General features: G+C 44.2%; 1 protein-coding gene across 1 annotated transcript; it reads right to left on the bottom strand.

Moving 5' to 3' along the window:
* Nucleotides 1-24,879, bottom strand: cyth1a (cytohesin 1a). The gene is made up of 13 exons (XM_070847245.1): nucleotides 24,639-24,879; nucleotides 11,723-11,805; nucleotides 9,322-9,386; nucleotides 8,326-8,392; nucleotides 8,111-8,229; nucleotides 6,874-6,954; nucleotides 6,549-6,661; nucleotides 5,505-5,653; nucleotides 5,263-5,374; nucleotides 1,460-1,536; nucleotides 1,294-1,362; nucleotides 760-914; nucleotides 1-120 (listed from the first exon to the last, which is right to left on the bottom strand). Exons 1-13 carry the CDS (start codon nucleotides 24,664-24,666, stop codon nucleotides 42-44), a joined length of 1,197 nt encoding a protein of 398 aa, XP_070703346.1. The 5' UTR covers nucleotides 24,667-24,879; the 3' UTR covers nucleotides 1-41.
* Nucleotides 24,880-26,008: the final 1,129 nt, after the last annotated feature.

Raw genomic sequence — 26,008 nt, 5'->3', positions numbered from 1 at the left:
GCCCGCTCTGTCAAGTGCAACATCGAGAGTGCTGAGAAGCTCTAGTGCCTCTTCATGGATGACACCTTCTTCTTCCTGGCTGCCAGCATCTCGTAAAAGGGGTCCCTGCTGATGGCGGCTCTGTGGGAACAGAGACGCAGAGAAAATGTCAGTGAGATAACCATGATGGCATTAAGCTGAAAATTGCTGCACTTATATGCTAATGCACCAATTACAATACAGTGTAAGTCAGGCTCAGTTTCTATTTTAAAAATTCTCTGTATTCATGTGTGGATGTGTGTGATAAAAGTCAAATGAGATTGTAAAAATAACATTTTGCAGTTTCCAGTTTAACGACTGAGAGGAGCTTCAACATAATCAGCACCTGTGCTCCCCCCAAGTTATCTCTTTATGTTCTATAACTGGAAAAGACACCTAAGAAATCACAGAGAATCATGGAAAAAGATATTTCTTATTTTTCCAGAGCATTGGTGCAAACAGGGCCGCTATTAGCTGATTCAGCATACTTTTAATTGTGAAAATGTACCTAAATGTAAACAAATATAGGCTAAAAAATTGTAAATTTGTTTTGTTGTTTATTGTTTTGTTTTACACATTTACCTTCCCTAAAGCCCCCAAATTGTGGGAGCTTTTCCAAAACCAAAAATAATAGTAGGAGTGACTTGTGACATATAGTGATGAGCCTTCCATGCAAGTTATACAAACATACACTGCATCATATTACACCTCAAAAAAGGTACAGGGAAGAGAAACATTTACTTGATGCTGTTCATCCATTCATCCTTCTCCTCAGCGGTGGGGGCAGAGATTCGGTAGAAGGTGTGGTTGCCCTCCACCACACGTCCGTCAGCCTCAGTCTTGCACGCTTTTATCACCTGGTCCTTGTTGTCAGGAATGAAAAGCTCAAAGCAGTTCTGCAGAAGTGAAGCAGATGGAGGTTAGAAATTACAGAAAGTGTACTTCCTTTACGATTATTTTTTAAAAATTAATCAAAATAGTGCAAAATGTGTGCACAGTATCTAGATTTAGAACTGTAACTGAGGATGGTTGGCAATATAAATGCAACTGCCAAGCAGTAATAATCAATCAAATGTCTAGATTCATTCAATAAGTTGATTTCTAGTTGATCCTTAAATGTCATGGTACCAAGCTGTGCACGGTGCACGTGACAGCTGTGGACATTCTGCTGAAATAATCTCAGCTGTACATTTTCTAAATGGACAGCACTGGAGACAATCCTCCTTTACCGCCTCTGCAGCCACAGAATGAACCAGCAGAGGGCGCTGTACTCACAGGCTTCTTGTCCTCCACCTCCTTGATACTCAGGTTCTCCAGTGGGATGATTCCTCTTGGCTCTTTGTCCTGAACAAATGTAAAGTATGTAAGTGACACACAGGGGACAGCGGGGGCAGAGCGAGCAGCCTCTTCACGGCGACTTGAGAGACTAAGCTGTACTCACTGTGGTGTACTCAAAGTAGTACAGACAGTTGTCGGTGAGGATGAACCACCTCCTCTTCCAGGTTTTAACTCGTCCCCCTGTGGAGCACACAGCCGGCATCAGACAGGCTCAGCAAGAGCGAGAGAGACAGAGAGAGAGAAACGAGCACCGAAGCACCAGGTCGAGCAGCAGACAGGCAGACAGATGTATGGGCAGACAGACAGATGACGGTCCCGAGGACTCCTTTAAGCCAGAACATCCCACTATTCACCCCGATCCACCATTGTAGCAAGCCCTTACCATCACCACAGCTGCAGATCCTTCAGAATCTGGGTATTTTTTTGTTTATCTAAGGAGATTTAATACTTTCCAGATGGTTCCTATATCTCAATAGCAGGTAGTGGCCACTTAACAGTTAAAGCCCAAACAGGATATATTAGGGCTAATTGGAGTCGATGTAAAGACGCTGTATAATAAAGCTGCACGTCTCCATAAAGGTCTTTGTGTGCCTAGAAACTCTCCTTACTTGCTGACTCAGACAACCCACTCTGGAAAGCCAGGATCAATAGACAGGATACAGATAAATAAGCTTTGCACTCACTGAACTTCACGAGCTGCCTCCCAGTTGAAGTTACAATCAGACAGTTATAAATGTGGAAAGCACTCCAATGACTACATGAGGGCTGATTGTGGAAAGGAGTGACCTAGGATAAGTTCTCTTTCACGCCCAGTGGGGGCTCTCTGGTTAACTCTGCGCTCGCTGACCTGGAGCCGATCTGTGACCCCTTCTGTCACCCGTACTTCCTGCGAGGGAAACCTGATCACAGTAGCAGATGGCAGTCTCTCTGTGGGAGGATGGGATGCCAACAGACTGAGGAGGGCGGGAAGCTCAGTGCCTGGAGCTGTGCTCAGCTTCTCTACAGGCATCTCAGACTTGAATTTCCTGTTTTGGCTTTGTTAAGTAACACACTCTGTTGTATAGAAGCAGCGTCCAGTGAGCGAAGGGACAAGCTTTCTGTCTTAACATTATATAAAGACTTGAGCCTTGTCTAGACTAGACTATCCCACCACCAGTGTTAGTAAAAAGCTGCATTGTGAAACCCATCTACCAGGATAGAGGAGGCTTTGAGGATGTTTACATACAGACATGTAGAACACACTTGTATTATCATATGACAGCGTCGTGCTGTATATGATCTCCCATCATAGCACAGACGTCATGACAGGTCGAACAACTTCAGCCTACGCTTGTTATAATCTACAAACGCCATCAACACGCTCGACTCGACAGGCAGAGATGGAGAGCCCCCTCGCCACATCTCGACTCGTCAGCGTGTTGCAACAGAAAAGCAGACACACAGAGAGCATGGCAGAATCACACAGCCGACGGCCTGAGAGTTGATTGGGTTGGTTGGAGGTTGTGACTTGTTTCATGGTCATGTCAGTTCCTGTCACTTCCGAGAAAGAGAGACGACTTCCTGTGCAAGAACGTCTGGGACGAGGCAGGACGTCCCAGCCGACTGTTGCAGAGGTGTGTGTGGACGGTGCTAGGCCGGAGTGGAGCTGAGTGGAGGGAGGCACCCATGCAAGACAAGACTGAGGGAGGCTGGGCAAGTAGAGGTGACGAGGGAACAGGTTTTCTTGTGGATCATATCCAGCTGTTAGATTTAGGATTTCTTTGGAAATTATTTCTAAATATTGCTAAAAATAAGCCTCATCACATTAATTACAAGAATGCACAGTCAAACTCTTCAGCATGTGCACTTTAAGTAAAAGTTAAACATACATGAATCACGCCTGAATCCCTTTCGACATACTCCTCTGCCCACACGTCTCTCCCACAGTTTGGTCCAGTCCGGCATAGCACCATGCCGGGCCGCAGCCACACTGTTACCCTTCAGATCAATTTAGAGCATAAGACAAGGAGAGCAGAGCCACATTATTGAAAAGGTGCATTATTCCTTTTCCATGCAACCAGAGAGCAAAAAGCAGTAAGCCAATTGGTTCATGATCAGTTTAGAGAGTCAAGAGAAAGTCCTTTGCTGTGCTCACTGTATGGAAAAAAGGTAGAATGCAGTTTCCAAAAAAACAGAGATCAAAGAGAGTGACCACCACAGAGAAAAGAGGGTCAAACTGCTCAGTAGAGCGGTCACAAAGCATCAGCTCCCGAGCCAAGCCCACGGGGTGGCAAACGAACCCGGCAACCGCCCGGCAACCACCCACAGAGATAAAAGTGAGGACAAACCACCAGCTCAATGAGAGACTGAACAGACACACAACTGAAGTTCAAATGAGTCAACAGAGAGACAAGATATGAAAAAAACCTTACAGACAAAAAAAAAAAAAAAAAAACCCTGTTTGAACGTATAAAATAAAAAATGAAGTAGAGAACAAAAGCACGGCGGACCACCAAAAGCACTGGAGAGCTGAGAGATGGACTAGCATTTTGGAAGAGCAGGTGTACATACCTCCTGAGGAAAGACAACAGCCAAAATCATGGGAACAAACAAACAAACGAAGAGGAAAAGAAAACAAAAAAAATCAAATTAAATGATAAGGAATTATTGCACCACAGACCTGATAAACTGATTCCAGGGAGGTGTTGATATAATGCTTTACAGCTTTCATTTTTGTGCTGTTATGATGTCCGTCCACAAGGGGGAGCTCTACTCAATGCCAACGCCGCCGTAAAGCACTACATTAAATATCACCTCCAGTTGGGTCCAACTCTATTATATCCAGTACATCCACCCTGATTGTTTTACTCAAATCTCTCATTTGGAGTAATTGGAGAAAGAGTAACGCTTCGCTCCCCTGGTGAAGTTGGTTGTAAAGATTCACAGCGAGTGGAAGATTCAATTACACTTCACACATTCATGTGTTTTCATCAAATTCATTGTGAATCTGCACAACAAAGAGAGATCTCAGAGGAAACAAAGGATGAAGAGTTGAAGGGTCCAGGGTTCTGCTTTTGTGCTTGTAGAGCGACCAGTACCGGCTGACATCCTGTGAAACGTGTAATAATACAGGTGTGTGTGTGTGTGTGTGCATGTGTTTGTGTCCACACACGTGTTAAACATCAGAAATTAGCAAAAGTTTAGAACAAAATGGCCCTTAACACACCACAAGACACCAATAAAATTTATTTCAGGGGAAGTTTTTTAAAAAAAAACACACCTTGTATTATTAATAAATCTCTTAGGCCAGCTGGGAGTTTCCATGAGAAGACAAAGTATGCTCTTCAAATCTCCGATAAAATTGCCCGTGAGGACCAAAATGTTTGCAGAAAGAGTAAAAAACAAACAAATGATCTTACAGAGAAAAAAAAAAAAACACCCTCGTAAATAGGACATGTCTAAACGCTGTGTATGTACAGTACATGTATATTTGTGTAAATGGATACACTTGATTAACATGCACTCACAGTCAGTATGTGCACGTGTGTGTGCATTTTAATGTATGAATATGCCCAATCTTAAATAATTCAAAGGCCTCCACATGTGATGGTGTGATCTCAAGTCCGCATCCATAAAACATTAAAGCGGGCAGAGATGTCTTCAGATGTCTCGAGTGTGTACACACCTATTCACAGATGCCTTAACACACACACACACACACACACACACGGTTTATTGACCTCAAGGGAGACATTGGTTATCACTTTTTGCGAGCCAATTTTCAGCCTTGAGTGTATCTACCAATATGTGCTGCAATAAAAACACAAGGTCATCTACAGGCACAGCGCCGCTGATGAGAACACCATCCTTTCAGCGTTTCATTATGTGCCCAAATAAGAGCGTTCATGTATTTCCAGTGTCACTCACCCAGTTTTAGCAGCCAGCCCTCTCTGTCTGGGTTGAAGAAAGTGTGTGTGAGGTCGTTGCCGTCATCCTCTGGGATTTTGAAAGGCTCGTTCTTGATGCTCTCATACAAATTCTACAACAGAAGATGATAATGTAACCATGAGCTCAGTGCAGGTTTGAGATTATACACAGGGACTCAGCGGAGACACCACTCACGAGGGTGGTATTAACAGGACTACAATGACGTTTGAAGCCATACTGACCCTGAGCAGGTCTTCAGGTAAGTCTCCTCCATCGTTGATTCCTCTGTTCATGGAGATGAATCGCTCCACAGTGGGCTTGTCCTTCACATTGGGGTTGTGGAGGCTGGTGTTTAGCATGATGATGGCAAATGACAGGATGTAACAGGTGTCTGTAACACACACACACACAGACAAACAGGAGTGATCGCACCATAAGGGAGTGATGGGCTTCGTTTACCATAAAACATGTTTAATGTAGTATTAAAATATGAATGTAAATAAGCTGAGCTGAAAGGACTGCACTTAGGGGACCACAGTCAAACAGAGAGGAACAGACAGACGTAAGCTTCGTTAGCGAGGAGAGTGGGAGCGAGTGAAAGGCTGCGTGTTGGCAGCTAAGTATGTCTGTGAGTTCCTGGACATGCACTCTAATGTGTGTGTGTGTGTGTGTGTGTGTGTGTGTTTGCTATAAGACAACATGGCCAGCACACGTCTAACGCAGCAGCACTTTATCTGCCCCGTTAGGCTGTTGAGAAGCCCCATGCATTATTCACTTCCATCTGCATCCATGTTAGAGGCAGTCGGCTGTCTGATACAGACATTATCTCCCAAAAGCCAGACACTCTTCCATAATAAAGTTCACCTCAGCAGACTTTGTGTCTGCTGAACAAAGCAGGTTAGATACGAGGTCCATGTTGACATTAGATCTCAGCGCAATATGGGTTAAGTGATTCAGGGAGGCAAAATTTTGCTTAGTACAGTCCCTTTAAATTAACAATTTGTGAATTAGTATGAATTATTATTATTCTCATAAGAAAGTTGAATTAGAGTAACTGTATCTATAAATATAACTGATAAAAAATGGCTATTTTTAGGCTTAATCCTTTAAAGACTTTACTAAAATTAAACCCTGAATGCAGTTGCATCTGTATTTGCAATCTTCTCCGTATAACACAGGATGAAGTGAAGTCTTTTTGTTCTTTGTGCCGCTGCTCACACATTTACAGCCCTGTTTCCTTGCTATGACAACAATGAGAGCCGAGCTGTGCGGCATGACGGCGCTACCTGTGGACTGGAAAACACCAGGGTTGCATTGGCAGTAGCGCTGAGCGAAGGCCTCCATCATGCGGTCGATCTTCTGGGCTTCTCCCGGTAGCCGAAAGCTCCACAGGAACTGTCTGTCAGGGGACACAGCTCAGAGGTCAGAAACAGACGCACTTCCATGGTGAAAAGGCTGAACGAGCTCGCGTAAGGCACGAGAGTGAAACTGACAGCTGCAGTTTTAACCAATTTGCAAATAAGATCATGAACTGTATCACACAAGATTTACATAAAAAGGGGGGGGCAAAGCTGTGAGGATCATGTAGCAGACATGAACATGCTCTCTTACCTTAGGGCCTGAACCAGGTTAAGGTCTGTGAACTCATGAAGCTCCACAAAGGCATGGAGGACTTGGATATTGAACTCATCTCTACAGGAGACAAAACATGGCAAATGTATTACCGGTAAACATTTAGAAAGTGAAGCAAAGTATTAGTGCTGCATAGTGCTTTCATAATTCATTTAATTCTATTTCTTTAATATTCAACAAATTTTATTCAGTTTCATATAAGACATTTTAAAAACACATTAGACAAAGAAAAGCAGCAATTGCTCACAACGGGAAGCTGGAGAAAGGGAATGTTTGACATTTTTGCTTGATGGCCATCATTAACAATCATAAACAATGCAGCAAATCCAAGGGTATCATTTTTTTCCGTTAATTTTTCTCTGAGCAGCTAGCCTCAAGCCAAGCTCACTTCTTTCTAACCCGGCACCCACGGTCTTCAGCTCCAGCCGAGGACTCAACTCGGGGTGTGATCTGCTGCTTTTGATGAGAGTACGCAGCTCTTCACAGACCTCTTAAACCCAGAAGAGGGAAGAAAAAGAAAAAAAAAAAAAACCACCTCCCTTTCATTTATCAGCTTATCTCGATCATGACATCATTCTCGACCTTCATGCCCTTCGGAGTAAATGATCCACCCTGTGGGATCATGGGAAGGCTCCAAGGAGCTCTCGCGGGTCCAGTCATATCCAGTCACTACCGCTCCCAGTGGACGAGTGACCAATCACATATCAAAGCTCTTTATAGAATCAAGAACAGCTTGATAACAATCAAACTGAGTGCATTAATCAACAGCCTGTGACCTCCTGGTTTGACTTAAGAGACCACACCCTGCCCTATAGTCCCTGACCAGATCAGACCAGTTACAATTGCCTGGACTGTTCGTTCCATCCAACAAGAATGGTCTCAGCTCTCGGGTGAAACCTTTAATGGCCTCCAAACACGCGCATTCCCGAGTTGTGAGTCTCTTGATCACGTTACTTATGAATGAGTAAGATAATCAGAGGCAGATGGAGGCTGTTGAGTAACGGACATCGTCTTGAGAGGACCGTCTAAATGTGGGACCAATAAGCTGTGTTTGGGAAAGGATGGGTGTGTGCCTGACCAAGAGGAAACACAGCAATCTGGAAAATATGCACTCGCTATTCGATGCTTTTATCAACCACGTGGATGGATGCTGGTGAATGATGACAGGGAGACGGTTGAATAGAGGAAAAAGCAATAAGTCGGTCTTCATCCTGACCTCTCGCCGAGGTAATCTCCAATGGCTGTTTTGTTGAGGCCCTCGCCCTTGTAGAGGAATTGAGCAATGTCGTCGCTGGTATTCTTCAGCAAGTCGTTCTCAATCAGGAACTGGATCCCCTAAGAAAGAGACAGGGCCCCAGGTCACATCCTGCTCATCAGAGCATGAAGGCCAAATCACATTTCTGAAGAATCACAGCAGCTGCTTCCGCTTACCTTTTTGGGGTCCATGTTAAATTTCTTTCGGCCCATGGCCACCTGTTTATTCCTCTGCATATTTTTCCTGGAACATCAGAGTGCACGTTCGTTAGCTCTTAGTGTGAACATAATGGTTATAGCTTGATAAACAACTTCATTTTTACATAATACTAAATCAAAATGCAAATCCAGCAAATTGATCTATCATCACATTGGTCCATCATTGTACCGACTAGACAAGGCTTGGACCATCACAAGAAATGTATTCACTTCATTTCCTGAAAGTATCTTTCCCATCGACATTTTCTATTGTTGGGCAAAGACCAGCCTTTCCTCCCCCTCGACCACAATGACGAAGTGTTGATAAAGCGTTTAACATCATGCATATGGGAACGTCTCATTTCTCAAGCCTTAAGATATTCAGGGGTCAAAGTGTACTCCGAGTGTCCGCCGTCACCATGGCTACATCTCCAGCTCCAGCCGCTGAGAGGTCACCACTTCTTCCCACTGATTCACTCGCACCGGCATTCCTTTGGCTTTTGTCTGCCAAAGTCCGACACTCAGCTGAGCAGACGCTCCACGAGGGAGCATCATTCACTTCTTTCAATAAATGGATCATAGAAACTATGATCACAAGAAGGTGCTGTAACCCTTAATGGGTTTTAGATCAAGAATTATTCGGCAGCTGATGGGATCCCTATCCACTTGAGTGGACCAATCCCAAGCACCCCCTCCCCTGGGACCATCTATTGTCTGCTTCTGCCCATTCGCCTACTGCATTATTCAATGAGGCCTCCCATCATGGGGGTGTGCCTGATGAAACATTTAAACTGCCTTAAAAGCATAGCCAATTTGGGGAGTGGATTTTGTGTGATGGGATGGCCCCACCATGCCATCTAACATTAATAATTGACAGCTTCATTTGCTAAGTTAATTGTAGGAAAACAGCGAGCCAAGTTAGGCAAAACAGAGGGAAATGTGTGCACGGGGGGGGTAAGGATCCCATTTTCTTACCTCTCCTCAGTGGAACCCAGGTTCTCGATCTCACTCGTCACTTCTGCTATCTCATCCTTCAGCCGCTGCACAAAAGACAGAAATGTCATGAGTGTGACATGAATTCGTCCTCTGTCTGCTAATTTCCCTGACACGAGGAGGCGTGGATGAATGTGACCAACACAAACAACATGCAAAGTATTTGTAATAAGAGAACACAAGAGCTGTATTAAACAGTGCTGAGGGAGAGGTTATCAACTGTGAATCACCTCTGTTTGCCTGCAAGCCAGGTGGCCTTTTATCACCTACAGTAAACACTCACTTCAGACGCTCCATCAGCTCCACCAGGAGGGCACTTTTTAGGCTGCTCATGAGCTGAAACGATACACACTGCTGCACATCCAGCTCTCCTCTGTTCCCTCACGCTAAAAACCGATAGTAACTGTCTGTTTGAGCGAACGTGTGTGTGCTCTCGGAAACAATCCTCTCATTCTGAATTTGATTAGGCAGAGAACATTCGGGGATAACCTCAATACCAATGGAGTAAGAAAGCGCAAAAGTAGATTATATTTTGTGTGGTGTTTTAGTGATTAATGGCCTTGGAGGCAGATTTAGTCGATCAAGCCGGGCCTGCTGGTGCCAGACTGGTGCAGTGAGGGCACTGCAGAGGGTAGAGGATGGAGAGGGTGACGTCAGCACGATGAAAGTGTAAAATAATAGACTGTAGCATAAGAGAAGACCCGTATGAAAGACAGAGCTTCCTATTGATCATGAGAGACGTCAACACATCAAGTAAAGGTTACAATCATCGAGCCTCTCCATTCATATGTAGCTCCAGTGTTAGTGTATCATTTCTCATGCATAATCCCAACTCACTATAGGCCAAACCACAAAGGGAACATCTGTGTTTTCAATGCCTGCGCAATCACAACACATTCCTCAGATGCTTGCCTCCGCAAACAAAGTCTGCTCATACAAGAAAGCGGGTGTTTCTGGCGGGGGGCCTTGACATGCAGGACCAGCGGAGGAGGGTGTGGGAGTCGAGAAGGAGGAGAGGGGTCAGTGTGCAGACCACGAAGAGAGGAGAGGAGAGGAAGGAGGCAGCAGTGGTGGCCAGAGAGGGGGGGAGGGGCAGCGATGGCGGCCCAGGCTCATAAAACAGAGGGTGTCGGATCACACCTCCAATATTTGCCGCTCAGTGCCAGAGGAAGTTGAGTCGCCCCCTGGGACATCTGGGGGCCAGCTCTCTGCCAGGGTATGGCAGTCTGTCACCCCTGTGTGTCATTTGCTCAAAGAGCTGGTGACTGAGTGTCAGACCTGACCAAAGCAGCGAGCTCCGATAATCAGCTGTGCTCTGGGGTCAAGGCACAGCCATATAAATCATCATGGGTCATGGACAGGAATCAAACAAACCACTTTAGACCGAGCTAATTCGGCTGAGCTGATTTGAATCTCTCTTTGGAAATCAGAGAGTACACGAGGGATATTCTGCTGGCTGCATGAGCACATTCCTTATAAGAGGATAATCCTACTTTATCTGTATGCAGAATCATTTGCTTGTCCTTTTTTTTTGCTTGTCCTCATGGTACAAAGGGTCAGTTCATTTCTGGAAACTTTCCAAGGCAAGTTTTGGAAAGATTTTGCAAAATTTTAATGAAAAAAAAAAAAAATCATGTCTTTTAATAGTAAACGTATTTTGGGGTAATTTCAATAAAAATACCCAAAAGATATTACTTGTACCCAGAAACAGGTCTTTTTTGACAGAGCACATCTTCGAAACACGAATGGCTGAACAATTAAGAGAAATGATTTGCTAAGGAAGTGAGCATTTGGCAGGAAATAACTCACATTCCACTTGAGGTCAAACGTTTAAAGGACTCCTTAGAAAAGAGACATTTGTACGACTGGATAGGAGGTAAATGTTTAATCAAAAAGCAAAGGAGCTGCAGGCAGTGGAAGTGCGCCAACTGTCTGGACCTTGAGGTCATAAAATGAAGACCTTCTAAAGCTTTTAATGGGATCATTTTAATGGGTGAATCACTAAAATAATTTATTCAAGATTAGTCTGACTTTGATATAAAGTTTAAATGGATTCAAGTGTCACAGGTTACATTGAATATACAAGCTTTTACAGCCTGACAGTTACAGCACGCTAAAATGAGTTGGAATACGATAAAACACTTATTTCCTTTTATTTTCTTTAGAGACTTTAGTTCTTTTAAGAACTCCTGAAACATGTGAATTAATGTTTTTTTTTTAAATATGCAATGTGCTCACTTTTTCTACAACAGATCTGCAAAACCAACAATGAGCGTAACTAAGCTTATGGTGGACATTTTCTGCAGGTAAAGATGATGCACGGATGCACTTTCTGTGTGTGTTTTAGAGTTTTAACTGCGCCTATATTCTACTCCACTATTACCTGAATGTCCTCTTGGAGCTCCTGTTTGCGCCGGCGGATATTCTCCAGCTCCTGCTGCTCCTCTGGGGTGAGGTCGTCCGGCACTGGGGAGAGAAAAGAGAGAGGATGAGGGGTTAGGACAGATGCACCCAAAATATAACACATTTTCATCCTTTCCTATGCATGCCGTTCCCTTGAGGAGGTCCCCTGAGGGCATCTCAGTGAGCAGAAATAAGGTTACACTCTGTAATTTTCCTTGCTATCAGAAGGTGATGAATGTCCACAGTAAGGGGTGTGGAGTACGCAACAAGGAACACGCAATGACAGACATGACAAATGTTTCACAGCAAGCAATATGTGGCCAGAGAGAAGAGAATAAAGAGGAAGATTCACACAGCAAACAAACAAACTCTCTCAGTAAAGTCTGCAGCAGCCAGACACGCTGGAAGAGCATCTAACTTTCTTAACTGTCCAACTAAAAGAAACAGCTCAGCCCAGAGCATCAGTAGCATCAGAGTAGCACAAATGTGACAGGTCTCAAAGCGCTGCCAGTCCTCCCGTCATTCACACTGTAGGCCGTTATAATTAGCTTTGTCTGTCCAGGGGACGGAGGGGCAAGCAATGTGTCCTGATTGATGGACAACGTGTGTGTGTGTGTGTGTGTGTGTGTGTGCGCGCAATCCCCCACCTGCACTCCAAGTGAAAAGGGACACCACTAGTATTCCTTTAGTCTTTAGTCTATTCTACTGGAAAACCAAGCTATTATTGCTTCACAATCATTTGGTAATTACCCTTAAAAGAACGCAACTGCATCCGTGAATCAAATTATTCAAATTAGTACTTTCCTAGAAACATTTGATGCATTTTGAGGTTTACAAAAGCTGATGAAATGCACGATCCAACATGCAGCAGCAATGATCTCCTTGAGTGAATGCAGACACTGCTAATAATAAACTAATAAATGTTTCATGTTGTTCCAGGTGTCATAGTTGCTGTGTAATACAGTAGGTCCACTGGAAAGTAGACACACTGTAGTACTGTAATACAAATGATTATGTTGGTCGAGGAAATAATGACTTGAAAAAAAATATTTTCAGTAGCTGACAGCACTGAAAATAATAAAGGTCCTTTATTAAGAAACTCTTTACCAGTACTTCCAGTCTACATGAAATGCTGCTGCAGCTTCTACTTTGCTAAACTTTAAGCTGAACGTCTGGTGAAACACAATGAAAAGACTGTGTCTAAGGTGTGGGACACCAACCATTTGGCCGCTCTTCTGCTGCAACGTGGTTTTTTTTGGGTGACATTTTCAACGAGACATTCTTCCAGTGTCACAAGACTAGAGATATTTAGCATGGACGGCAATCAAACCCCCTGAACCCTGAGAGTGACACAGAGGTTATGTTGGAAGATCATCTCTGTCACGGTGTCTTTTCCTCCGATTCCCCCTGTGGCCAAGCACAAGCCCCTTTCTGTGGCATCTCCTCCTCCTCCTCTCATTACCATAGCAGCAGAGGTCAGAGGTTAAATGGGTCTAGGGTTGATCTCTTCAGATAGTTAACAAGGTAATGGTTATATAGTGTGGTAGGCTGAGGACAGAGGAAGCTTCAATACAAGGTCTTTAATTACTCATGCAACTGCATATGATGCAACCAATTACCTGTAAAACTCCTAATGTAAAAACTTCTTTTCTTTACTCACCTACAACATTAATTCTATATTGGTCCCAGATAATCCCCAGATCCCTCAAAGATACCTCAAATAGAATAATCACTCCTAAATGTGAATGGCTTCACTGTGGAAACAGTGTACCTGCAGTAAAAGGTCAGTGGAATCAAGGTTACAAAAGCTATACAGGATTTCTTTCTGGCACAGTAATCAATAAAGCAAGGACGAGGCCAGCCATCCAGAAACTATGAGCTTTATTGCACTTTGAGACACACACATAAAAATATACAAAGCTTAGCGATTAGCAAAAAACAAGATCAGCTCATTTAGTGTTTCCATAAAGAGGAATTCATCCCAATGAGAAATCCTAAATTGATTTGCATTAAACCGGCATCCTAGAAATAAAGTATATGCTGCGTAACGAAGAGCATTTCAATAACAGGAAGTATGCTAACCTAAACATATTGAGACAAATATCCATGACATTCACTGGAATGTCTGCTAATATTTAACGCAGGGATAATGGACAATGGAAGTCCAAGACAAGAGACTCACAGCAGGCTATTAAGGAGCTCCAAAACAAAGCCATGTTGTCCTCCTGTCTTGCTGTCAGACAGCTGGGGGAGCACAGCAGTCCACTCGAGGCTGACCTTTGACACATCATACCTCACAGCCTACAGTATATGCAGGCAAACCAGCCTCATCCACCCCAAACGGTCAGGGTATCCATGGAAACCGTGTTTAGCTCTGCACAACTGTTCTCACTTACAGGGGGAGCCGAAACCAAAATAAATGGTTGCGCAAACTTTGTTTTTGGCCAGACAGTCCCCTCGAGAGAAGCTCATACTGGAGAAGACAAGAATGTTTCGATACAAACAGAGATGCACAAAAGTCACAGCAGCGCGCACACACACACAAACACACACAAAACAAAGAGCTGACAGGTCTGGATATGCGTGTGCATTTTTGCATTTAATGACCCCGTCTCCCAATCGACCGGACGAGTAAATGTCATGCTGAGTAAACCCAGAGCAGGCTGTGCGTTCAACAGCACAAACAAGAGTGACAGAGACAGCGAGCCTAAAGCAGGAGTTCCATTCCTCTTTCTGAAAACATGATGTCAGGTTGGGCGGCTGGGAGACGCCAAAGGGAGCCACGCAACACAAGACAGGACAGCGGGACCCAGCACAACACCACCACAGTATTCCTGGCTTACAGGGGGACCACAAAGTTCTGAGGACTGACAGGAGAGAGGAGCTGCGGAAAAAGCACTATAATTTAGCACCGAGGAGGAGACAGAAAGAAACTGAGCGATGGAACATAATCATTTGAGGAGGAAAATCTTCTGTTGACTTGCCTCCTTCAAGAGCACAAACAAGGAGCTGGTAGAAAAATCAGTGTTTCAGCCCATCAGCAGGCAGATGTATGATGACACCCAGGTCCTGCAATTACAGGGCATGATTTCTACCCAAAGGGCCACCCTGCCACGCCACACGTCGTCTCACGTCAACCACGCGATCAGACTTACTCAAGGAGCCAATCAGGTGCGCACGCCGCCGCCTTCTTGACTCCACCCAAACTAATCAAACCGCATCAGGGAAGGGAGAGGCCCCACCCTCGCATGTGCCAGAGGTGGGCACCAAGTGGGTGTAATTTCCCAGAACACAGCAGATGAGGGGGGAACCCATCCACTTAAGTAAATGCTGAGAGCTGCTCGTTTCCCTTCTGTCTGGGAGCGCTGCTTGGCTGTCATTCAGCAAGCCAATAAAAAGCGGCTCTTATCAGAAACAGACAGGAAATGAGAAAGACAAAAGACTGACAGGGCAAATAAGGCAAAGACAGTGATGGAGTGATCTAGGTCTGTACAATCGAAAGCTTATAATGTTAATAAGACTAAGATTTACTGATGCCTTAATAATATCCATCTCTAGCTGATGCAGTGACACAACTAAGAGTAAATGATATGAGAGGAAATGCGGGGCTTAAACTCCATCTTCACAATATGCACTACCCTCCTGCTGTCCTGTCTATATCTGACTTCAGGAGCCTCCCAGAAGCAGACGGCCCCTAACAGCAATTTGACAGGGGCAGGCCTGCATGATTTCCACAGGCTGAAAGAGAAACACAGGCTGCCCACATCTTCCCTCCTTCAGGGACTCATGCTGCCTACAAAACGGGTCATTCAGGGGAATCACATGCACACGGAGGCGTGCAGTCATGCACATAGACCGGGCTACAGTCACACGCACAATCACACATGCGTAACACCCACACAGCGCGTCTCCTGCTGTGCCTGGCACTGTGTCAGCTCTTAGCACCTTGCTTTTTGACACTATCGCCATCTGACTGGAACTGCCCCTACTGTGATATTCAAACTGAATCCATTACATCACCGCAAACATGTCAATCTTAAGTCACTTAGACTATTCAATCAGAGAGATTATTAACCAAAGTCAGTGTCAAGAAACAAGGTTGGACATTTATGCTAGCAAAATTATGCTACTTCTGACTTAATTCAAGAAAAAAAAAAAAAAAAAAGTTTTGCATTTGAAACCTGAAATTACCCCTTGCCATTAGCTTTTTTAAAAGAATACTAATACACTAAGTCTTTTACTGGGCTGAATGATTTGCTATTACCAAAGTGGTGTAAAGTGATGCAAAAGTGTGTTTGGAGAGCAGAGAATGATAATATTCCCATGTTACAATAAAGACACAAGTGCCCCTTTGCCAAATCTAGGACAGTATAATCTGAGCTTTGTCCTGCTGTACACTGGCCCTCATTACTACTAAGTGCTGTTTAACCTAAATTCATGACTCAAAACACCTCATATGTTTCCCATGAGTATAATAACAGTGCCCAGTCCTTAACTGGTACATCTCTAACCCCCTTCAACGACTACACACAAACTCTCCTTGTGAAACTTTAGCACCTTTAACACTTTTTAAATCACCACTACTCTTCCCATTACACATATTTTGACTGTATATATCCTTATCTTTTGCTTTAAGAGCGTCTGCCGAGTTTCTAGATGGGCGAAGCAGTTTTTAGAGAGGGCTGGGTCAGCGGAGAGCGCTTGGGAGGTGACATCAAGGGAGATACCAATTATAGCTCCCTCTCCCACAGCGGCGGAGCCCAGTAATACACATCCTGATTGCCATCATGGCAGAAGAGGCAGACGTCTCATTTCCACCCAGATCACCGAGGAACTCTCCTTGGAAAATAAGGAAATTAGAATTCTGAGTGCTTGTAGGATCACTCAGCCCCCCCCTCCCTGCAGATGTGACCCAATTTAGGGAGCCCCTCTCAGCGCACAAGGACTCAAAAAACTTCTTAACTAAATAAGCTCCTCACCTAGGCTGGCCTTAGTGACAACACCACTGGACATAGGGACACACATAGGTGGCTTTGAAAAGCTCCACACTGATCTGAATGGAGAAATGACACCAGTCAGTGTGACACAGGGTCTATTTTCTCTACATCTGCTGTATATCTGGACGTATTTTAGAGTGGAAGCGCTGTGAGGGTTTTTCTCTAAATCGTGGAATCTCTGGATGGAGACATCAACGAATATATTTACGCCGCGACACTGCCTACTTTCTGCTGACTGAGGGAATATGCAAAGAGATACACATCCATTTCTGCAGCCACGTGTCTGTGCGCCTGTGCGTGATTGCATTTTGATGAAGCGCACACACTGATCCAGGTAGATGAATGAATGAATGGTAGAAGAATTCCCTCCCAGCACAAGGTCCTTGATCCGTTCTGTGTTTACAGCTTTTTTCCCTCCTTATCTTTGTGGAAGAAACAGCATCTATCTGTTCCTCACACACTTTCCATTAGGCTTGATTACCCTTCCTTTTCTTTCTCTATCATCTCTCCACTTATCTTCTCCTATATCTTCTCCGTATCCCTCTCTCTTTTCATTTGTAGTCAATCTTATCTCCAAAATGCAACCAAGATCTTCAGTTTTCTCCATCTCTTATCCACCTCCTCCCCTCCCCCTCTTCCTTAAGGCTGTTGTTGCTGTACAGCCTTTGCCCTCACAGTTACATGGGCAGTTCCCCTTAAACTTGTTAAAATGCCCCCTCCACCCCAAGGTCCCCGTAGGCTCCAATCAATCGACCCTTAGCAGAAACCAATAAGAGTGCCAGCTGTAACAAGAAGCAGTCTACTTCATGATGAGGTTTAATGCATTCAGCACACAACGCATGCACGCAAACAATCGATTATGTGAGCTGGGATGGGCTAAAAAAAACACACACACACACACACACACACACACACACAGGTACATCAAGGTCTATTAAAATGGCTCCAACCCATCTGATCTTTCCTGCTGTTTGCCGCTTGAACAACAAAAGGTGATTTAGGTAAATCCCAAGGGGACTATCCCTCATATATTGTTGAAACCCAACACACACACACACTTTCAGCTTCTGAACCGGTCTGTAACAAAGCAGGGGCTGTGAAGCAATGTCAGTCTTCAATGTGGTCTCTGGCCCAAAAGAACTTGTTCATCTCTGACCTCCAGATCCACACAGAAAAACAGAGCCCAAAACAGACCACCAGTTATGAACCAAAAAGCCATGAAGCGTCCAACCTGCCCTGGCTCGTGGGTAGGAGGAGGTGAAAAGGGACTGAGAGAGGAGAGCTAGCAGGAGAAGGAGCTCTGTGTTTGGTTGGGGAGGCGTGGGACAGTGAATGGCAGGAGAACACAGACACAGTGGGAAGAGCAGTGGGATGATCACAGCTCTCCCTTTGTGTCTGTAAATGGCCTCTCAGGACATTCCTCTACAAGGTCCAGGCAAGAGGACTGACAGCTTAAGCATCCTCAGCTTTACTTATGTGTTCATGCTCGACATTTATTTGTTGGTCATCCGAGGTCCCTGGAGACATCTTTTGTACCATTGAGGGACATTGTAAAGTGAAATCTCAGTCTAACATCATAAAGCCTCTGGATACACTTTTATTGGCTGGATATATGATCCTAGAGAGTCAGACACATATACACTAGTCTACCATCCCCCTGTTTCATCGGGACAACCCTCACCCCCACTGACAGCACCACGCTGGCCAGTCATTAGCCTGCTGCATCGGTACTCCATCATCTCATGTGTCAATCAGTGGAGCTCCATTCGCCGACCTTAACCACATCACAACAAACCAGCCTGGAGAATGACAGGACATCCAAGCAGAGACACTCCACGGGATAAAAAGTTAAACCGCTAGTGCTTCATATGATTCTGCTGTTTTTCATCTGCATGATGTCCAGCTTCACTGATTTCATCTTTAACACTGTCAAAGTATGAGTGGGGAGGGGGTTTGACACAGAGTCTATTAAAACTGACCAAAGTCCCACATGACAGAAAGTACACAAGCTACACCAACAGACTTATTGAAAACCACCCAGGATCAATTAAACATATGCGCAAATCAACAAATGTAATGCTAACCTGTGTGAGAAATCCTCCAAAGTGTCACTTGTTGTGTCTTCTTTTTCTACTCCACCTTGATATTAAAAAAAAAGAACAAAAAAGAGCCGGCTGTCCGTTTTTCTGTCAGCTCTTGTTGCTTAACGCAGGCGAGCCGGATGTCCACATGACAAGTGGCAGAGAGAAGGAGCCTGCTCCTCCTGTCAGGGAGAGATACACTGCCGGGGTTTCTCAACTGTACGCCGCGGCTATCAGCTCCCAGCATGCTCACCGCACACTGACACAGTCCATTTGGGGAAGGAGCCTTGCTCACTACCTCGCTCCCTCCCTTTCTCTCCTCTCTCTCTCTCTCTCTATTTTGCTGTCACTACCATTAACATAGAGGCTCCACCCAGTGGTCATTCCTTTCCCTACCTCCTCTTTATATACACACACAGACACTAGGGCTGGGCAGTATGGAGAAAACATTCAGGCCTGTATCACAAAAACCACATGGCTCTCTTTCAGTACTAATATGTATGATTACAGATTGACTTATTATTGGAATTATCGTTTTCAGATGGTATTCAAATATTTGAACATTAACTGATCAAAATTCATGATGTCAAGACAAATACAGACACAATTCACTTGGTAGTCATAAATATTGATGCTTGACAGTCACCCCCCCCGATAGGATCTCAGGGATTAACATACACTGAACAGCCCTGTTACACATTGGATGGTGTATCATATGAGCCAGAGCCAGCATTCATAAAGAGAAAACATAAGAGCTAACTTGTGTTAAACATGGGTCATACTTTCAAAAAAGGATTTGTTTAAAAGTCACATGGCACATATCGAAAGAAAGGTAGGTATGTAGGTAATCATTGCAGAAACATGTCAACAATAAAGACATGCAACGACAAGTAGTGCTAAACCTGATGGTTTACGCATTTCTTCTTCTTTGGACACATCGGTTCAGCTCCCAAAGAGACGAGGTCATAAACTCCAGCATGAGCTGTTGATGTGATTCACAGCACTTTGAGCCAGGTCTTCTCTCCACTAATCAGTCATGCGACCAGTCATGCTATCACTATCATCTCCAAACTCCAGTGTAACAATGGAGTCTCTGCTGGAGACAATCGTGTATTTTCATCTGTTGAGAGTAGTGCAGGAGCGCTATCCTAATGCTAACGATGCATGCCGAAAGATTGCACAAGATTCCCAGCATTCCTCTTCGGCGTGTCCCGAGCAGAGTGTTTTTACAGCGTGAGCAAACGCTGGCCCCGGGTACATCCGCAGCACAGGACAGACGTGAGAGCTTGCCTCATGTCTGTGCATCTATATGAGTCAACCTGGAGGCCTCTGCAGTCCCACAGTGACAGAGCTTCCTCTGACTTGTGGCAATATGGGATCCATGTGTTAGCGGGCGTGCAGCTAGTTCTGACAAAGAGGTGTTTGTGACTTAGCCTACCCTCGTTGAATTAGTAATAGTAAAATAATATGGACACAAGTCAGTAGAATACAGTTCAGTTCAGTTCAACAGCACAACAAGCATCCTCCAAAATGACAGATGAACCCACACCTCTCAGAAACATCTTCAACACAAGCTGAACATTATAACGGCAGGATTTATTGCAGTTGTATTAGACTACACGTGTGTTGTCTTTGGTGTAGCCTTCCAAAAAAATAGCAACTGTGAGTGGATGAAGGCAACTGAGTGTATAACCCGCCTTAGATAAGATGTATATGTGGAATCTATGTTCTCAAAATAGAACGGCAGCAGAAAAGAAAGTAACCTCAGAATCAAAACAAAATCTGTGCTGTGGCCACACCTACGGGTTTTTTTCTGGGAAATGCACAAAAATCACAAGCAGACATTTTAGAAAGGAAATATAAATAAATATGTATGGAGCTCAAGTGGTTCCCAACCTTTTTGGCTTGTGACCCCCTTAAAACAGTTGCGTGTACTCGTTACGCCCCACGACAGGTTACCGCCTCAGTATGAACGGCTTTGTGAGCTGCACAACCACAAATACATTTCTCCTTTTCTGGTTGCTCAATTTGAAGAATCTTTAAGAAGGCTTTAAGAAGGAAAAAAAAACTAAGAAAAATCAAAAGCAAAATATTTCTCTCTTTCTTGTCCCTTTAATTATCATGTGATGCTGCAGACTTATTTTGGGACCCCGTGTGGACTCCTGATCTGAAAACCATCCTACAAAAACAACCCAATCATGAAATCCTGGCTAAGGCCCTGGCCGTGTTGGATTTAAACGGGATCGGGCATATGCCGCACTACTATCGGGAATCAACGGACACAAAAGGCATAAAGGAAGCCTGCTCCCTCGAGAGAACATTAACATCCATGAAACGGCTGGCAGCCGGTCTGCTAACTACGTTATGGCTGCTGTGGAGGAATGCTGGGACCAGAGGATGCGCCTGGGTGGGAACTGGATCTGGAGAACATATAGCTCGGCCTGCCACCGCACACACAGCCTCGGTGTAAAGCAAACATACAGACGCCTGGACAGCCTCAACATCCTGCAGCGACACGCAGACACACACATACGACCCATCATCATGAACACAAAAGATCAGCTTTCTTAAATAATCTCCATTCTGTTTTATTGGCGTTTATCAACATTAATTGTTTTGATAGGCCGATGTGGAGGCTTCTCGATGTTTTCCCTCAAAAGCGGAAGTGCTATTTCTACCCACAATGCATGCCTTTGTCCCCTGATGCTGCTGGCCTTGATTCTTATCGGGGCTGTCCTACTATCAACATCCTTTTTCGCTAGAAAAACACACACACACACACACGGCCAGGGGAAGCTCAAAGCCGCCGATCTTCTTTCTCTTTTAGCATCTTTCTTTCTGTTTTCGTGCTGCTTTTTCTGCAGCAAAGCAGTGTGGAAAGTTAAGCCCACGCACAAACTGTGGGATCGCTTTCTGTCAAGCACGTTGTCAAACTCTCGGCTTCCTGTTTATGAGCTGTTCTCACAGCTCAGGGGAGGAGTGAAAGCTGTGGCTAAACCCACCCATCCTGTGGGAGAGCCATTGAAATAGCCATTCTCCCTTGTTCATTACTTTCATCCTTAAGCTCTGTCACAACATGATGGCACACATGTTCAGCTGTGATCTGAATGGTGCACAAAAAACTGGGGTCGCAAAATGCCTCCAACAAAGCAGCTATACAACTGAGCATGCATTAGTTACCTCTCAGACAATGTTTCTATGGTGAGACGTCTTTCTCAATGCATTCTTTGTGTTTTCAAAAAGAGACAAAACACACCTCCCCAAATTAATTGTAAAATCAACAAGACATCTGATAAGAAACTCATAATCTGCTTCTCCAATGTCAGGAGCAAAGCATTAAGCACTTTCCTGCACCCCAAACAAGTTCTTCACAAATAACCAAACTCTGACCCGTGCTTGGAAGGCAAATCAGGGCCCTCCTTCAAAATGCAAGATCCCATCAGGCGCCATTTTGAAAGTCTGGGCCCTATCAACAGGACTGATCACAGAGTTTTGTCCTGTATGAGGAAAATGACTGCAGGCGTGTCTATACCTGCTGCAGACGAACCTGAGAGTCACTCACATCAGCAGTGGGAGAGAAAAGAGAAAAATAAACTGCAGACAAGACAGAAATAAAGACGACGTGAAAAATTCTGGTGCAATTTTGTTTCCTGGAAAAAGAAAAACTGTGTGTTGTGAAACTGCATGTTTCTGACTTCTAAGGAGTTATTACTTATCACACTTTCACAAACAGAGCTGCACCAATTCATTGAATAGTTGTCAACTATCAATCCCAAATTTGAGTGACTTTTAGGGGAAAAAGTCAAACTTTTCTGATTACAGCTTCTTAAATGTGAATATTTTCTGATTTCTTTGCTCCTCACTGTGGGCTGTGGACAAACCAAATCCTGGGCTTTGGGAAACATTCATCGACATTTCATAGCTCCATCACTTAGTAAAGAAAAACATGTTTAGGCTAAATATTAATAAACTGGATGATTTTAAATATAATAAGCAACTCGTTTAAGATGTTTTATCAAGTAAAACTTACATTTTCTGATTACACTTTCACAAAATTTAAGGTTTGCTTTCCTTGTTAAATTAATTTCACTTCTTGGCTGCTAATAATGAGAATAAAATAAAATCCTGTGAGGACAATAACAACAATAACAAACATTGTAAACAATGAAAATAGACACTGATCACAGTTCCACATCTGGCCAAACATTACAGTGAAAGGTCACAGGTGGTTAAAACACAGTAAACCATTGTTTGCTGCCTCTTTCACCGACTGGTGTTTCCACTCTGAAAAATGTCAGCAATGCAGCCTCGTGCATGTTGCCGAGCTATCAGACGTGAGATTTCCAACAACACCCCACTGCACCACAAAGTAAACACTCATGTCTAATTGCAATATAGCAGCAACCAAGCAGACTGAACACCGGCCTGAGTGGAGAGGAGGGCTGAGACCGACGCATAGAGAAAGCGAAAATGTGATTATGAGGAGAGGATGACTATCATCAAACCACCGGGCATTAGTGCCAGGCAGGGCACATTGTTCTGGAGAGCCCATTAGAGCGCTCAGCGCCACTCATTAGGGAACCATTAGTGACAATTACTTTAACCTCCCAGACCACCCACCTCTAAGTGGCACAGACAAATGGACTCAAAGAGGATCGACTGGCTCTCCTCTCTCATGCCTGTAAAAGAGAAACAAAACAATGCAGCTGTGTGCCAGCCGGGCTCAGCCGGTGCCACCGAGGCAAAGAGTGTGTCAGCTCGCCCTCTCCATCAGCAGCACAAAGGAGCAGCAGCATATAACAGGATCAGTCAGTCAGACGTTCACTGCTCTCTAACACGATTAATAGTGACGCAAGTCAAGGGTGCTAATTAATGCCGCCAAGCAAACCGAGCCAGAGAGATGAAAGCACCCTGCTCAGCAACAACAAAGGCCTTCTGTCTGACTGAAGGGCTGCACACTCTTTTATTTCTAGACAGTAAAACATCCTGTGGTAGGAACACATAAAGAAAAGCATGGAAAAGAACTACAGCCATCTTTTAGGACAATGTTACTATAGCTGCTGGAGAAGGTTTCTATTGAGATTTCAACTAAGATAACCAATTCACCAGCAAAGATAATACAGAAAACGACCATGGATGACCGTGTGCTGCCTCCATGCTGACACTGAAGGACTGACTGTGCTCTCACACCTGTTGCTGCTGAAAACTGACACTGAGGATGAGCTCTGTGATGCAAAAGCTGGTAAACTGCTGCAGGGGGCCAACAGATAAACCTGTGACTAAAGCATGCAGCTATACATGTGGTTCAGATTTAACACCCAAGTTTCTTTGAGCAGACTGAGGAATATTTAAACCGTGGGGAATTTGTTAATAGCAATAAAATACAAAGAGATCAAGTCGATGCTGCAAACTTTGAATCACACAGTCAGAATATCAGGTCTTTTTTTTTTTTTTTTTACCGCAAGTGACGCTATAAATGTGAATATAACTAATATGTTCCTGAATTACAATGGATTGTTTGTTTTTTTTATTTTCAGTGTTTTTTGGGGGAAGTTCTTCATAGAAAACCACAGGCTCTGATGAAACGTGCACCAAGTTGGCTCAGCGAACACAGCAGCGACACTGTAAACAAGGCCAGGCTGCTCACAACTGCGGAGATTCACCTTTACACACAAATAAATAAATAAAATCACTCCTCATTCAGCCTCGCGGCTCCAAACTCCCCATAAACGTGTTTTCGACCAAACTCGGTCCGGTGAGGACATTTAAACGACATTTAGACGAAGGGAAAATGTCTCCTCGGCTGTTTTGTACTCACCTACTCCGTCTTCCGATTTGAGCACCATGCTGTCTGCGCCTGGCAGCTCCGAGTTTACAAAGTTTCAACTTGGTTTCCGAGCGTCAAAACTTCCTCCTGGCACCGGTATCGGTTGATATATTGGCCTTTTCTTTTTCTTATTTCTGCCCTGCTGAGTTAACAAACGCACTGGGGAACGGTTCCTCTGCTCGGTGCTGGCCCTGTCCGCGGCTCCTGGGAGTGGTTAAGAGAGCCGGAGGACTTTAACCAGGCTGCGGCTCCTGCGCGCGATTCTCTGTCAAGACCGAGCACAATAAAACCATGGAGCTTCCGGTCCTCGCTTTCACAATAAGAGAGAAAGAGGGAGATCTTCCTACATCCGCACTAAAGTTGGCAGGACAGGTTTCAGGTATTGTGCACATTTGTAAATTGAGTCACTCATTGCTCTTAGAGATTTTAAAAACCTTATCACCTGATGTCTTCATTGATTCTTGTAACTGTTCCACGCGTCTTTCTTGTTATTCTTATCATCGTGTCGTTGTGTATTGTGTACATTTCTTGTTGTATGAGTGTTTATGTGAATGTTGCTCGCTCTCAGGTCACTCTTGTAAAATAGATTTTAATCTTGTTAAGACTGCCTGACAACGTAAAGATCAAATAAATGAAAAAGGAAGCGTGAAGTTTTGAATTGTGCCTGCACCTCCAGAAACTAGGCAAGTAGGCTCATAAATAAGGGACCACGTGTATTGAATGACTCCTTTGAGACAGGATATGTGTAAAATCCCAGAGGATCGAAAATGTCAGTGTTGCTTTTAAATTGAATGTATGGAAATTTATGAAATGAATTCCTCTTTCATTGCATTACATTTCAACTATGATTATATAAAACACACTGAAGCAATTGGAGGGTAAAAAATGAATAATAGACATAATGATTTTCACTACATTATGCAAGGTTCATTTAGTATTAGCCTGTATATTATAATTTTAGACTCTTATTCTTAAGGAAGGGCTGATCCATATCCGGTAATCCTCCTTCCTCTGGCTAATTGACGCTTCTCAGACTGAAGGTGCAGCAAATGGGCCGGATGACGCGTCTGAGCTACCACCCTGGTGCCTGGAGCTCTCTCTCTCTCTCTCTCTCTCTCTCTCTCTGTCACACACACACACACACGCACACACACACACACACTAAACTGTTGCAGGGTCAGGGCTGGGTGGGGGCAGGGCAGAAGTGATTGACGCACACAGATAGAGCCGTTCACTACTGCTGATCTTGCGCATGTTCGTGCGTTTGATTCACCACATCCTCCGACAGACAGTGTGTTTGCAATCAGACTTTTTTTTTCACCCCAGTTCTTTAGAAAAGACACCGACAAATACTTTCAAAC

This window comes from Pempheris klunzingeri, chromosome 17, assembly GCF_042242105.1.
Source record: "Pempheris klunzingeri isolate RE-2024b chromosome 17, fPemKlu1.hap1, whole genome shotgun sequence".
Taxonomy (NCBI): domain Eukaryota; kingdom Metazoa; phylum Chordata; class Actinopteri; order Acropomatiformes; family Pempheridae; genus Pempheris; species Pempheris klunzingeri.
Note: the sequence above shows the minus strand (reverse complement) of the source record. Positions and strands in the feature narration are given on the sequence as shown.

What these genes read in the sequence shown, in the direction of transcription:
- cyth1a (XM_070847245.1), bottom strand. Translation starts at nt 24,666, where the DNA reads ATGGTGCTCAAATCGGAAGACGGAGTAG. An exon ending in TACCTGAAGACCTGCTCAGG is followed by an intron (nt 5,375 to 5,504) that starts GTCAGTATGGCT and finishes CTTCTGTTGTAG; the next exon opens with AATTTGTATGAGAGCATCAA. An exon ending in ACTACTTTGAGTACACCACA is followed by an intron (nt 1,363 to 1,459) that starts GTGAGTACAGCT and finishes ACATTTGTTCAG; the next exon opens with GACAAAGAGCCAAGAGGAAT.